At 31.3% G+C, this 16,832-nt stretch overlaps 1 protein-coding gene across 6 annotated transcripts in view; it reads right to left on the bottom strand.

Annotated features, from left to right (window-relative positions):
* The window catches only part of LOC114338584 (WD repeat-containing protein 7), a 151,576-nt gene extending 138,103 nt beyond the window's left edge, over positions 1-13,473 (bottom strand). For all 6 annotated transcript variants that reach the window (XM_050648279.1, XM_050648282.1, XM_050648284.1 and 3 more), the window contains exons 1-2: positions 13,367-13,473; positions 12,952-13,097 (exon numbers count right to left, since the gene is read on the bottom strand). In XM_050648279.1, the coding sequence (XP_050504236.1) occupies positions 12,952-13,088 (137 nt within the window). In that variant the 5' untranslated portion in view covers positions 13,089-13,097; positions 13,367-13,473. The remainder of the gene's footprint in view (positions 1-12,951; positions 13,098-13,366) is intronic.
* Between the last annotated feature and the right edge of the window lie 3,359 nt (positions 13,474-16,832).

Raw genomic sequence — 16,832 nt, 5'->3', positions numbered from 1 at the left:
GCTTTTACTAGTTTAATAACTTGTTTTACAATAAACATTTTCTTCTTTATCCTGTAAGTACATTTTTACTAAAAAACAGCTTTGGTATGTCTAAAAAGTTGAAACCTTATACAATAAACAATATGCTTTAACAAAAATGACACCAAATCTTTATTATTAGATGCTATTAAAATATCAGAGTTATTCAAAGAAGCTTAAAACTTCTGAAGAAAAATATGCCTATATAACTTATATAAATTCTTGACATTTTCTAAAAAATCAATGTATTTTTGTATGTTGAGTATAATAAAGAATAAGCATATTTTTTTAAAAAATATTACATTGTTCTGGGCCAAAACATTCCCAAAGAAGGTATACAATTGAGAGAAGAAATAAACTGTAGATTAACAAGAGCAGAGGAAAAAAATCTATCAAAACAAAAAATTTTGAAGGAGTGGACATACTTATGGTAAGAGTACTGTTTTACAAATCAAACTTGATATATAAAAATAGAATAGAAACCAAATTGAGAAAAAGTCCTTGGTACAGCAAATGTGATTACAGCCATAGAAGTACATCCACTATCATTAGAATGAAGTTTGGCCACGCATGTTATCCAGCACATTAGCATGAGATCAAAATAGTCCACAGCAATCTTTCCAAGGTTTTTTACATAATCGCAGATCTAGACCGCATTTTCATTTTATTTTTTAATTTATTTATCAACGGGCAAGCCCAGTTACAATTACATACTGTTAAACTATAAATTCATAACATTATCTATATCTAGGGGTACAATACAAAAAGTTATTCTGAATTATTATACAATACAATACAAAAAGGTATTTATATTTATTACTCAAGCCAAGAGTACACAAAACCTGACACAGGAATGAGTTAAAGGTTGCAAAGAAATCTATATTTAATTTAATATTTATTGACGGAAAACTCCATTTTACAATTAAAATTAAAAGTCAAAATTAAACATTGAACCCAAGTTAACTTACATTACTTACCATTAAACTAACGACATCAAAAAAAAATTTTGAAAATCAAATTAAAATAATTCACGTGAAATAGTCCTTTTAAAAGCATTAGTGTGACTCCCATAAAGTCTATATTTGGAAACTCATTTACACTAGAAACAATTCTATTTAAAGGCATATTTTCTGCATGACGTGTATTGCACGGTCTAGCGGATAGCAAGGGACATCTTCTCAAATTCCTAGCTGGAACATAAAAATCTATTCGACCCAGAATGCTAAACAATAATACCATTTAACACCTTAAATACGAAATTAAGGTCAAAGTATCGCCTGCGATCCTCTAGACGGTGCAAATGAAACATCTGCATGACCTGACTGGAATTCAATTGCATTCCTCTAGTACCTAATCTATACCGCAGATATCTAATGAATTTATTTTGAATCGATTCAATTCGATATTTGTGATTCTCATAACTTGGACTCCAAATCACTGAACAATACTCTAGTAATGAACGAACATAACTCAAAAACAATCTCACAATTACAAACAAATTATTAAAATGTTATCAAATTGATTGGCTAGTCTGACAGTTCTTGATATGAAGTTGTTAAATTCACAGTTAGTGTGATGTATAGGTTAAAGAAAACTAGTTATAGATCTGGTAGGTCTAGATGGAGGTAGGTAGGTCTTAATTTTATTGAGCAAAGAAGAAGCAGAAGCTCTACCATGCAGAATATTGTAAAAAGTAATAAGATCTCTCTTCTTATATGTATAGAAATGGGGGCATATTTAATATAGCAAGTAAATCTGCATCATTACAGTTGTCCAAAATATTTAATTTGAAAGCAATCTATTTTAGAAATATGTTCAACATGACACAAGGTCTCAATATGTACACTGGAAAAAGGGGACCATACACAGGAATGGGGACAAGAGAACAATAAAGAGTTTTTAAGGCAGCAATCCCAGTAAAATCCTGTGTGCTTATTCTAATGAAGCCAAGCATCTGAAATGCTTTGTTGACTACATAATTTAAGTGATCAGAAAGGTACATTATCAAAGAAATGCTGGCCAATCTTATATTCAAATTTGATTGGGGATCTGCACCGAGAAAATGCAATAGCTTTACATTTAGATGGATTCAGACTCATCTCATTTCTTGTACACCAATCCAACAAGTTGATTAGCTCATATTGAAGTTTATCACAGTCATTGGGAGATTTAATCAGACAGCTCAACTTTACGTCATCAGCAAACAGCAAAAAAAGGGAAGAGGAAAATCATTCGTGAATACCATTTATAACCGTTGTTCTGAAGCTATTTTCTTGTGGCATTTTTGCAATTAACCATTTATAAAAATGTTTTCTTTCGGTGCAGAAAATATAGGGCACCATCTATTGAACTTTTTTTAATAAATAATAAGAAATTTGAGCATAACAAAAGGCACAATTTAAAAAGTTGTGTAAATATGATATCCACAGTATAGACAGTCAAGTAAGAAACCACATAATGTTAGTTTAGGGCCCTAGAGATAATACCAAGACTGCCCGCTGTAACCTAAAACTGTCCCCCCCCCCCAGTGCAACAGAGAAAAATGTTTGTAATTAGGGTAGGCATCTCTTTCTCTCTCAACACGGCAGAATCTATGTTTTAAAAAGTAAATAGTAAATTATCGGTGTAAATAATAGATACAAAAAGTGCAAAAGAGGATAAAAGCTAATGGGTTTTAAATCAAAGTTTCATAAAATTTGTGAAAAAAATAAAGAAAAACTGATCAATAAGGAAGATAAATGAAGATAGAACATGCAATTTAGGTTTTGAGGTTTCTGGCTCCATTGCCAAATATACCTGCTAATGTCACAAAGGTGACTTGCCAAAAATAATTTACGATATTTATCTGCATTTAAAGTAAAAAAAATGTTTGAATACTGTTTTATATCAATTCAAAAATTGTAGCTTCTCATAACAAAAAATATAAGTTCATAAAACTCGATCTATATTTTAAACATTTATATACATTATAAAAAATATGGCAACACTGTGACGAGCAACCATATATTCAGTTATCCCAACGAATATAGATGCAAATAGAAGAAGAGAAGTGGGAGAAATTGTCACATTTTTGTCACTTCAAAATACTCTCTGAAGAGAGAGACTGCACAAAGGCTTGGATGAAGGTCAGGAAGGAGTACAAACGGAGCAATTTATCTTATGCATCCAGGTTTAATAAAATTTAGATACCATTGATTTGCAAATTGTTTTTTTCATAAAATCTTTATTTTTAGAGGAGTAAGATTTGATCTGTAATTTTATAAAATGAAAATATTGAAGGCTAAGTTGTATATACACAACCACGTAGCATTTAGATAAGAAAATATCTAAGTTGCTCCACTCTTCCATATTTTAGAAGCAGACTAATAGTTTGTAGACGAGGGATGTTGCGACTGAGGAAGTGAGGAGATTGTGCATCTGTAGTCATTGGTACCACCTCAGGTAGAACACAAATTCTATGCTGAAAAGTTACAATGCAGAATTATTCTATAACCTATATTCGTTGGTTATACCCAGAGCTGGGCAATGCCCGTGTACAAGTACCCGAATTCTGTACTCTAAGTAGATTTTGGGTACTCAGTACCCAGTACCCGAGTACATTTTCAATAAAGTACTCGGTACTCGTACCTGTAGCATATGAGCTAAAATACCCGGTACCCACGAATATTATACGAGTACATCTTCTGAGTACTTTTTATCTAAAAGTCTATACTTGTCGTCGCTGCATGTCAAGGGTTTGGTATCAAACAACGTTAACTACAAAAACATAAAGTGGCAGAAAATGCGAAAAACTGTTTTGAAACGTAATATCGGCCAACAAATTTGTGATTACAGAGGCAAAATACATTACAATAGAAATCTGTAAATTTATATAGTATTATTATGGTTTCTTTGACATATGGTAAAAATTATTACAGGTTATTGTTATTCTACAGAGAAAAAAATAGAATTTTTTCTAATAATGACCTGATAACACTTTTTGATATTACCGATATATATTTTTTGTAACCGTTAACGTCACACCTGATAATAATAGTTTTACTACAGGGTTCGCACTGCTGAACCTAAACCTGATTAATTTCCCTAAAATGTTGAGAAAATTTCACTGATATTTCCCCTTTTTTCAGGATATCCTTTAACTTAAATTCGCTGATATTTTCAAAATTTTCAGGATATCCAATGCAGCACTAACCCTGTATTATAAAAAATGTTATAAGTGTATTTAAATAAAAAACTTTATTTTTCTAATAAAATACAAATATTAAATTTATGAAATGTCTAAATACTTATAGGTACCATCTTTAAACGTCTTCATCTTCTGAAACATTTTCATTATGATCATTCCTTGAAGATTCTAGTAAAAGAAGTGATATTGGTCTTTAATTTTTGCTCGCAGAGTTCTACTAAACCTTTTAACTTTTTATTATTAATCGTTAACGGTTTGTCATATTTTCTTCTTGGCACAAGTTTGTTAATTGAAAATGTTCGAAGTTGCCTTCTCTGTATTTTTAATTTCGTAAAGTTGTCTGATTTAAAATTATATTTGAAATAACTGTGTGCAGTGTCTTCTTTTATATGTTCAACCATTTGACAACATTTCCTTCAATGTCAGTTTTTTTATTTTTAATCATTTGAATTTGAAGTTCTTTAAAATTCAAAATGTCTTCCTGATCTATTTCAACTACTTCGTATTTTGATTTCTTTAAAGCCATTTTAATTACTGTACATATACCATCCCGATGGATCATAAATTTCCAAGCCTTTACTCGCGTTTTCGATGTGGGCATGGACCATATCACGTTCCATTTGGGAATATCCGGGCTCAAAAAATAACTGGTCGATTTTTGAAATATTTAGTGTTTCAACAGCAAACAGAAACATTTTGGCCCGAACAACTTTCAGACATAAAAGCGAAGTCTTTCCCAGTAACTTCACTTTTCATTGTATTTGTAAGGCAAGAGGCTACCTCAGAAGATCCACGACCCGCTAGTGCTTCGTGTTATACAAAGTTTTGTGCTACGACTGGACATTTTTCTGTTAAACACTGACCAAATCAAAATATTAAATATTTACGACAAATATATATGTAACCGGCAATAAGAAAATAAGATATATGTTTTCTTTTAACTTCCGAAAAACTAAAATATGTAGTGAGTAATCAGATTATTGTAATCATGTAATAATGTAATGAGTAATCAGATGGTAGAATCGAACAATATCGAAAATAAACAAATGTATTTAGCTATCCAGTATCAAAATGACGTTTTTCAAACAAATACGAATTATAATAATAACGCTGTCTACAATTACAGCTTAAAATATTAGTGCCAATAAACGTTAAGAGTCGATAACTGTTTTTGATGTATCACGAAACTCACTGTGAAATAACGTTATCACCTCTTAGATGTTTTTGACATGAACAATTTTTTCACAATTGGTAGTTAACGTTTAATGTATTTTGTAATCTGCTGCAGATAGAGATACAGGTTTTTGTTACTAAATGAAGTCGATAACAGTGAACTCGATTATAGATATATCTCAATTTCACAAAAAATGTAGATAACGTTGTTTGACACTAAACCCTCAATGTGGGAGTGCAAATTAAGAGCAACATGGAAAAACGCCCTTTTCAGTATCCGTCCATTCTTCAAGTCAAACAGGTGCGAATCACGGACGCTTTGAAAAGCATAGTGATTATCGCTGTTGAAAAACTAATTTCTCTTGATTATTATGAAGAACTAGATACAGGAGATTCAAGTGATACCAACACAAATGGCTTTTTCAATTTCAATGAACCAGTGTATCCGCCTAAACAAGACATGTGAAACCAGTCTCATCAGTCTCAATCAACTGAAAATGAAACAATCAAAACATCCAAAATACAACTTCGGGTTCTATATTCCAATGTACTCGAAATAAGTACCCGAAAAATTCGGGTAATTGTACTTTCGAGTACTTTTCTTGAGCAATGTACTCGGTACTCTGTACTCATACTTCTAGGCCTAGAACATAGTTTATGTCCATTGACTAAACACTAAACTCATCATTAACCAAATTAGTCTCGTTTTTCAAGATGAGGAGGACGCTGTCGCATTAGGTGGGTCCTCAAGCAATACAACTATTTCACGTATAGTAAATGACTTTAAATTGAAGTTAATCTCGGTTAATGTACAATGTTTAACAAACAAACTTTTAAATCTTGAGCTTTTTTCTAATGCTGAAAAACCTGACATTCTATGTATTCAGGAGCACTGGTGTAATGAGGATAATATTAATCTTATTTATATCCCAGGGTACACTTTAGTAACCCATTTTACTAGAAAAAATAAAATACATGGTGGAACTCTTATTTTATCTAAATCTGGGACAGACAAGTATGCAGTCTCAGTCGTTGATTGCCGTAAATTCTCTGAGGAAGAAAGCTTTGAATGTTGTGCTGTGACTATTTTAATCAGTAACTGTAAATTTCTAGTCATTAATGTGTACAGAACGCCTAACAGCAATCTAGATTCTTTTATAAATAATTGTTTTAATATTTTAGGTCATTTTCACAACCGTGTTGATAAAATTTATCTCTGTGGAGACTTTAATATCAACTACTTAATTCAGAGCAATGAAAAACTTCGATTAGATGATCTTTTTCAATCGTTTGGTTTGTCTCTTAATATCCCAAATATACCAACACGTATTTTCATGAATAACAATAAAGTAACAAAAACAAAAATTGACTACATTGCTACTAATAATATCACTATGAATCATACTTGTCAAGTCAATCAACCCAATATGGGTGACCATCTTGCCATTATTTTTGACATTGTTGTAGGTCGTAATCAGGATAGGATGGAATCTAATATAAAACAGCAGTGTTTTAGGTGTTTAAATGATAATAATTTAGACATCCTAAAACAAGACTTAATGAGGATTGGTTTTTGCGAGGTATACAATGAAAGTAATATTAATAACGCTTTTATCGAATTTATGGATACTTTAAACTTTGCTATTACTTCAAACTGTCCCCTTAAAAGTAAAATAGGTAAGGACGTGCATAAAAGTAAAGGTTGGGTTGATCATGACATATATGCTAGGAGTAAACAATTAAAAAACCTATTTAATGAAGCTAAAAACTCTAATAATAGTAACATCTGGAATGAGTATAAAGCTACCAAGAAGGAATACAATAATCTTATTGCTGAAAAGAAAAGGGAATTCAATTATCTTCAAATTATAAGTAGTAATAATAAACAAAAAACTATGTGGAGTATAGTAAATAAAACTATAGGGAGAAAGCAAAGTACTAATAAAATTAAACTCAAAATTGAAGACAAACTAATATCAGATGATAAAAATTTAGCTCAATATTTTGCATGCCATTTCAATGACAGAAATAATGCACTAAAAAATAGGCTTGACAATAACCCTCAAAACTGTACTTTATCACATAGGTGGACTATAGACAGTTTTGTTTATTTTCCAGTAACATCTGATGAAGTTCTTGATATTATTTGTGGTCTTAAAAATAAACATTCTTTTGGAAATGATGAATTAAACACAAGAATGATCAAACACATCAAGGATGTTATATCAGAACCGCTGGCATATTTAATTAACCTAGTATACAACACAGGTGAATTTCCTGAAAACCTAAAATTAAGTAAAATTGTTCCAGTATATAAAAAATCCGATCACACTTGTATTGATAATTATAGACCTATTTCTTTGTTAAATGTAATTTCAAAAATTTTTGAACGAGCTTACTACACTAGGATCATACAGTTTTTGGACAAAAATAATGCACTGTGTTCAGAACAGCATGGCTTTCGATCCGGAAGATCAACAGAGGGGGCTACTGAAGTATTTATGGAATCTGTCTATAGGCATCTTGATGATGGTCTTCTTGTAGTGGGTATCTTCTTTGATCTTTCCAGAGCATTCGACAGTCTTAAATTTGAATTTGTCCTTAACAAATTGTATGTCCACGGAATAAGAGGTAACATGTTAAATTTATTGAACTCATATCTTCTGGAGAGGAAATTCTATGTTGAATTAAACAAGGAAAGGTCAGACATCTTCAGTGTAGATGTAGGAGTGCCGCAGGGATCTGTGTTGGGACCACTGCTATTTCTTATTTTTGTCAATGACCTACCCGATCATATTACTCATGACCACATTGTAATGTACGCAGATGACTCATCTGTGATTGTATCAGCACATACATACGTAGAGCTTCAAAATAGAGTGTCAAGGGTTATCAGATTATTCCAAACATGGTGTACACAAAACTTGCTACAACTGAATATTGATAAAACATCGTATATACATTTTAGATGCAAACGAAATATGCCAGTTGTGTCTATTCCTGAAATTGTAAATATTCCAAACATAAAATTTTTAGGTGTATTCTTGGACCAGTTTATGAGTTGGGATGTTCACGTTGAATATGTTAATAAGAAACTAAATTGTTCATTCTATGCTTTAGTACAGTTGAAGAGAACACTCAGTATTAAAACTCTCATTAATGTATATTATTCTTTGGTTTATTGTCACCTTACTTATAATGTTACGTTATGGGGTAATTCCACAAAATCAGACACAGTGTTTATTAAACAGAAGAGAATTATTAGACTTATCTTCAATATTCCTTTTGGGCATACTTGTAAGCAAGTTTTCATTAATAACAATATCTTACCGTTGCCTTCCATATATATCTTGAAATCCATATTGTATATTAAGCATAATTTACATTCATTCAAGAGAAATTCTGATTTACATGCATACTCAACTAGGAATGCCAATCAGTTTGTTACTGTTGGTCACAAACTATCCAAATTTGAGAAGTCCACAGATTATGTGGGGGTCAGGCTATATAATCATCTTCCAAATGAAGTTAGATCTTTGCATCCGGTGAAATTCAAAAGAGTTGTGAAAAGTATACTATGTAAACATGCATTCTACAGTGTAGAAGAATACTTAGCAACTAGATTGCTGTTATGAGTTCTGTCTAATATTAATAATTTTCATATTTATCAATGTACATTATGTTAAATCTAAAATTTAAGTGCAGCGGCGGCTCGTGGGTCAATCTTCAGGGGGGTCATTTTGGTTTGAAAACTTCAAACTGTTGATTTTTTAAAGTATTTAAAAGATCTTTTAGCATTTATATTTTAGATAAAAAATACAGACTTAGATAAAACTCAATACTATTTACCCTAGTTTTCCGAAAATTAAATTTGTCTTTTTTTAGAGTAAATCTTTTAAAAAATATAGGAAAAATGGTATGAACAGGTTATTGACTGATATATAGATAGGAATATTTATAGTATAATAAATTGTAAATTTATTAAAACGAAACTTACTTTAAATATTTTTATATTTTAAGTCAATTCTTCTATCCTTTAGTTCTGCAAAATAGTCTATGACCTTCTCATTGAAATTTGGAATGCTCTTGACAAGCGTTTTCTCGATGCTCAGCATAGACAAGGCACTAAGTCTAGGTTGTCCCATCGTATTACGCAGGAATGTTTTTACTCTTTTTAAAGTAGAAAAACATCTCTCACTTTCCACGGTTGTCATAGGGAGTGTGCACAAAATATTTAATAACTTCACTGCTTCAGAAAATGTTTCAGACAAATTCATGTTAATAAAAAGCTGAAGTATGGCTACTGCACCAGCACTATTGCGAAAATCCTCACGACAATATAAGACTTCAAGTTCCGATTTTAGTTTGGAAATATTCACTGTGGGATAATTAGCCGTCACCATTTTTAAAATATTTTGCGGAAAGTTGGTAGTGTATGCTTCAAATTTCTCTATGTAGAATAACTGTGAAATCATGAGATGATCATTGAAACTAAACCTGTGATTTATTTCAGATATAATAATATCACAAATTTCAAGTGCAGTTCGTCGCTTTGGATCCTCTGCAGTAGTTTTTCTTTTTTTTGCTGTTGATGTGCTTGGTACTTCTGATTCCAAAATAGTATTTCTAATTATTTGGATATTGTTGTTAAAAGACAGGATACAATTTTTGACAGATATAACATCAATGTCTCGCATTTGCAATTGTTTAAACAATATATCAACATGGGGCATTATTTTATGGAAAAAATTTAACCAAAATAAAAAATGCTCATCTTCCAAATGTCTTTTTAAACCAGTTGCTTGATTTATATTGTTACCATCTTGCTCCTCATCAATAATTTCCTCTAAGCAAGATTTTAAATCATCTTTATAAGTGTATACAATTTCAACACATTTTGTATTGAAAGCCCATCGAGTAGGCGCAGCTTTAGGTAGCCTTACTTTAACCACTCTATCCAGAACCATCGTACGTTTTGGAGATCGGCCGAAAAAGGACGAAAATCCGTGTAAATTTGCAAAAAATATTTTTATCGGTTTGTGTTGACTCGCCGCTTTTTGGAGGATAAGATTAAATTGATGGGCATAGCAGTGAATGAAGTGTGCATTTGGGTATATTTCTTTAATTTTTGTTTGTACTCCTCCCAGTTTACCGCTCATGACTGATGCACCATCGTAACTTTGGGCAATCAATTTTTCAGGTGCTTCATTAATTTTTAATAATTGAAGTTCTTCCAATATTACATTAGTTAAATGTTGTGCTGTAGTACCTAGGGGGTTAACAAATTTCCAAAATCTTTCATGTACAATACCAGTTAATACATATCGCAATATGATAATCATCTGCGTTTTATTGGAGCTGTCTGTGGTCTCATCTACTTGAATGGCCACAAAATTTGTCTGGCCAATCTCCTTCATGATATGAGTATGCACAATGGCTAACATTGATTCTAAAATATCGTTCTGAATTGTTTTCGATGTTCCTTTAAATACTGTACTTTTTTCAATGTGTTCTTTAAACATTAAATCCAGTTCAGAAACAAAATCGATAAGGCCCAGAAAAATTCCACGATTATTGGAGCTGTCACTTTCGTCATGACCGCGCAATGCAATTTCGAAAACTCCACAAAATTTTACACAGTCGATTAGTTTGTTTAAAATATACCTATTTTTAGATACCAATTCATTAAAGTCATGCACAGATTTACGATATACACTATCAAGTTGCTGTCTTATGTTAACACGTCCTAAACTTGCGTAACTCATTGATGAATTTATATGAGTAGTTGAAGAGGCATGTTTTGTAATTTTCACTTTTAAATGCTTAATGTCAGTTACTCCATTTTTCGCCCATACAGCGTCATTCGAAAACAGTAAACACGGATAGCAAAAAAATGCATTTCTCACACTGCAGCCACAAATCCAATCACACAAATTGTACATTGATTCTTTAAAATATCTTTGAATGTCCTTACCCCTATCCTTTGTTGTTTGTTTTAAATTCATGTTTGGTTTTGGTCGACCACTTTCTTTTTTCTCAAGCCGCCGTTCATAATTTAGTGTTCCAGCAGATTTTAAGGCAATTATTTCGTCAACAACACTCATCTTGTTTTTGTTACAATCACAAAAAAATCCAACAAAACAAAATAAATTACGCAAATACGCCGCGATCGATATAGACCTGCCGTGAAGTGCGGTCAGCAGACGGTAACTAACTAAACGTGAGGCCGTCGACTCTACTAGAGGTATACGACGGAAAGGTCACTCCCACTCTCGCCCACGAAATTGCTATCTGCCGTCTCTTTTCTATTTTACATGCATTTGTCCATAAGCCATAAGAACTGTATATAGACAATTTAAAATACGGCCCAGCCACGGGCTTGTGTATAGCGCGAGGCGCGACGTTATTATATCTATTATATTTGTTTTGCCAATGCAGACTGCTGAGAGAGAATTTTATATTTCAGAGTGAAGTTTTAGATAAAAGATATTTTTAATAAAATTGGTATTTTTATGAGATTATTTTAGGGGGGTCATTGACCAATTGACCCTAAGGAGGAGCCGCGCTTGTTTAAGTGTATGTATAGGTATTTGATTATGTGTCTGTGACTATATTGTGTTGTATATCTGACGTGTATATCCATCTTTATGATGGCAGCTGTAAAGCTATACCAATAAAGTATTCTATTCTATTCTATTATATTATGGTGATCATAAGTTACTTTATACTAAAAATAGAACAGACCAAATAAATAATAAATATAGGGAAACTAGAGAAAAATGTTCAAAATTAAAACATATTTCTTATAGTTATCAAAATGTTTCACGTCATAACAGTATACAATATATCTGCTTCTAATCAATCAATATTATTTACAAAATTGTTTATACTGTAAACAATATGACAGGTTAAATTGATAATGGTTTTTACTGACTACTGTCTTGCTGTGAGTAGCAAAAAGACTTGAAACAAGTAATACAAACGAATGTCTTCAAATGTACATACATTATCACTAATTTAAATTAGGTAAAAGATATGTTTGATATTCTTTTTCTCATGATCATCTTTCAGTGCGTCACAGATTTTCGATTTCTTTCTAACGCATTAAATTGTATGTGACAGAAAAAAAGGCACATCCGTGATTACAGACATTTACAACATTTATTCTAGTTATTCTAGTTGTCGATAGATGACGCCATAATAAAAAAAATATTTTTTTTAATTAGATAATAATATTACAAATATAATGTGTATAACTTATAAGACTATACAAATCAAAGAAAATGCCATTTTATAAATGCAAGAAACACATTTGATTTGTTTTTATTCCAAATTGAAAATAAGATGTGACAACTGTCAGATTTAACTAAAATGTCATGTTAGAATAAATGTCATAAATGTGTATTATCACCGACTTACCCTTTTTCCTATCATTTGTTACGCACTGAAAAATGCTCATGAAAAGGACAATACATAACTTGACATGATTAAACAGTAAATCTTAATAATAAACTTATATAGAGTATAAAGTAATATTGTTATTGTGGTATCAAAATTACAGAATGTTTGCTTACCACAGACATATCTGGCCATCATAACATCCAGTTGCCAAAGTCTTGAGGTCTTTCGATAGATAAACACATGAAATACAATGTGTCGGGGCGTATTTGCCCCATAATACAACGGGAACTACCAAACTTGTGCCAGGCATTTTGGATATCTAAAAAACATGGTTCATTTAAGATCTCTCTAAATAGGAAAAGTCCAGATAAAAAGTAAATTGATTTAAATTAAAGATTACATGCATGAGCTCCGATCACGTGACTTAATTTTCCAGTTTTAAAATAATCTGCGTTTGATTTAACAAGGGCAATAAATATTAGGAGTAATAAAGTGGTTTAAACTGGTACAACAACATCGTCAGTTATAAGCGGTCATTTATTTGATATTCTCATTATAATTACTTTTGGATTTGCTCGTAATAATTACCTGATAAATTCGAGCTTTTTAAGGACGGATTACGCTCAAAATATTATTTTCTCCAAATAATTGAATAAAATGTAATTCGCCATTTTACTTGTAATCAGCTGTTTATTAATTGACATTGACAAGTTATAGCTGTCGTCACGCGTCTTATCGATTACTATTTCTATCTTTTTTATGTCTATTTAACAATAAGGATGGGCAAATCAAACCCGCTTTACACCAACAATAAGTTGATGAAGAAATTGACAAAGATCTTCAAGGGTCAAATTTGACGTGTACAAAATACAATTTTACTTTTTGCCGAGAATAAAACGAAAATTAAGGAATTTGACGAAATAGAACATGTTCTATTACAGGACATGTTTTATTTTGTCAAATTTCTTCATTTTCACGGTAAAATCACAGAACACTTTAGATGATCTGTGGTTAAAATTTAAAATTAGATATTAGATTTCAAATTGTGCTTTGTACCAAATAACATTAAGGCCCGGTCTTTTCACCTCCGAATAAATAGTTAACGGGAAGTTTATCTGACAGATAAAAAAAGTAGCGTCTTTTCACTCTGGAATAAAGTTATCCGGCAGATAAATTGACGTTAAATATCAAATATTTAACTGCCGAATAAAGTACCGAATAAGAAGTTATCTGGCAGATAAACTTTGATTTTCGTATATTTCATGGTTTCTGATTACCAGGAAACTAAAAATATAACCTAAAATCTTGTAGGTCTGATTGAATTTATTGCAAAAGTAAAATTTTGTTCTTTCTAAAAATTCTCAATCACAAATTTTATGTTATTTTGTTTTTATACATACCTACCTACTGTAATTTTTTAAGCAGAGTTATTAGATATTAAATTAAAGATGGGTTATAATTTGAAAAAATTATAATAGGTATGTATTATTGTATACCTACAAATGAAAACAAGTTGTAAAAAATAAAAATAGAATAGTTTCTTATCCCATCATTTCTTTGAATTGCCAACTATTTTACGATTCCAAAATGAAAGGTATTGATATATGTAGGTAGTAACTAGAATTATGTATGCACATGGATCTCAGAAACAGTAGATGATACCTACCTTGAAAAAAAGCTGCTGTTAAGTATCCAAAACATACTGGGTGTATCATGAAATTCTAAAAAAATAGAATATAGGAAGACTGATTTTATATTCTGACAATTTCGTAATACTCCCCGGATATGTTTTAAATAGGTACCTTCTTACTAATATTTTTTGTGCCAAATATAAGTAATTCTGTATTATTGCTGTTTAAATTCAGATCATAGCAATGGGTTGTTACTTGGAGATTCTGATTGTCCACTGAAGCCATTTTTAACGAGTCCGCAAATACATCCCTTTTTGTATATAGCAGAAAACAAAACAATTACATTGATTCAATTGTCCTATCTTACACTGAAGCAATATATTTATAACATAGAGAGAGATGAAAATGAATTGCTAAGTATAGACCAGGAATAAGCTAAATTATTGAATTTACTGAAGTTATGATGTTTGATAACCTTATAAAAATTTTTGTGTTAAGCTTGTCACGCACGGGGAACTATACTAAAATATATCTCATATCACTCACTATAGTAATGAGTGAGGCTGCATACACGGAACTATAATGTATATTATGGTTCCGTTTATGCAGGCTCACTCATTATTATAGTGAGCAATATGAGATATAATATATCTATTATAGTATACCTCCTGCATGGTCAGTACCAAGCTTTATGGGGAAATAGAAGGATCATTAATATACATGTATAATTTTTTTATTCTTTATTTAATTGTCCTTTGTATAATTTAATTATTAAATTTAATAAATCAATGAATTTTTGTCTCTTCTGCCCTTTCATTTTCTCTGGCACGCTTGTGTTCTACCCTTTCCTCCTCTTTTTCTATCTGAAGCAATTGAGCTATGTTGAGTATTAGCGTTGTTCTTTCTTGTAATACATTCTCTAGTTTATTATTGGTAGCTTATTTCTGGAACTAGCTTTTTCTATGAGAACACAGGATTCCATATTCTAGGTGTTTGTCATATCTGTAACTAATTTTTTTTATTTAGAAAAGTGAAAGATATCTACTAACAAATATTAAAATTAGGTTTTATTCTTGTTATTGGGATTCTTCAATTTACCATGTAAATTATCCAATCTTTAAAATATTGTGTTTTGATATACATAGTTGGTTTATCCCTAGTTTACTATTCAATATACCAGTTGGATGGATTATAAATCTGTAGCGTTTTGACAATGATTGATATGTCCATCTAGAATAATTTTTCAGGAGGGCTTTTTGAAAGTTTAAATCATGTTTTGTCAACCCAAAAACGAAAAGTAATCAACATAAGAAATCAAGTAATATATCAAGTTCTGGCCTACCTAATACAGTAGAATCCCGATTATCCGTGCTCCTTGGGACCGAAGGTGGCACTGATAATCCGAACATGTATTTTTTATGTATAATAAGTACGTATACACATACATATTATGTACCTACCATAAAAAGATAACAGAAAAAATAAATCTTTCATTATGAGTCTCTCTTTCGTCACATAGAGTTTCCGTTAAGTGATTTACAATGACGCTATGTTGATAAAACCTCAAAAATGCAACTTGAGTAATAGAAAATCATAGCACGGATAATTAGGGTTCTACTGTAAGTTAAAAGGGGACATGTGGGACAAAGGGGGTTTTACCTTCATCATACACATACTAAACTATACCAACTTGAAGAAATGTTACTAAATAGCATATCAAGCAAATAATCTCATTATGGCTAAAGTCAGACGTAACATCAAGTTTTGCCATACCACTACAGAAATATAGTATTGAATTTAAATAAAAGTTTTCCCAACATTAACAAATTTTTACATCATTGAACAGTTATTAGGTTTGTTCTAGCATCAGTTTCAAATGGTTTGAAACCATCAGCGAATAGTCGACCAGCGCGAGTAGATAGGGGATAGCGCTGGTGACTGTATTATGTTCTCTCACTGAGCAACTAATTGCTGACGGTTTCTGACTAGTTTGACTGTTTGCTAGAACAAACCTAATATTAATAATCATATAATATGTACATATATAATTATGTAAACAAAATTACCACTGCATCTGTTTCATTAGCTAGCTTGTCTTTATTTAAACTTGTCTTTGTCTTCTATTTTACATACAAATCAACAGTTTTCCTCTAATTTAAAATGGATTTACCTCTTGTTCAAGCTCTCCAGTAAACTATTTCAGCATAATCAATGTTTTCTTTCTAAAACAATATTGTTGTCTGATTAAAATATGGAAATGTATTTCTAAACCTTATGATTAAGTTGTAACTAAACCACAGTATATAGGTTTATACAACAAGCAGTATAGTCACTTGCCGTGAAGTACGTTATGAAAAAATGTTCCATTTTTCCCACTGCGCATCGAGACCTTGCAGCCGGACGCAAGCGCATAACAGCGTATG

The sequence above is a fragment of the Diabrotica virgifera genome, chromosome 4, assembly GCF_917563875.1.
Source record: "Diabrotica virgifera virgifera chromosome 4, PGI_DIABVI_V3a".
NCBI lineage: Eukaryota > Metazoa > Arthropoda > Insecta > Coleoptera > Chrysomelidae > Diabrotica > Diabrotica virgifera.
The sequence above is the reverse complement of the archived record's forward strand: the minus strand, read 5'-3'. Positions and strand labels throughout refer to the sequence as shown.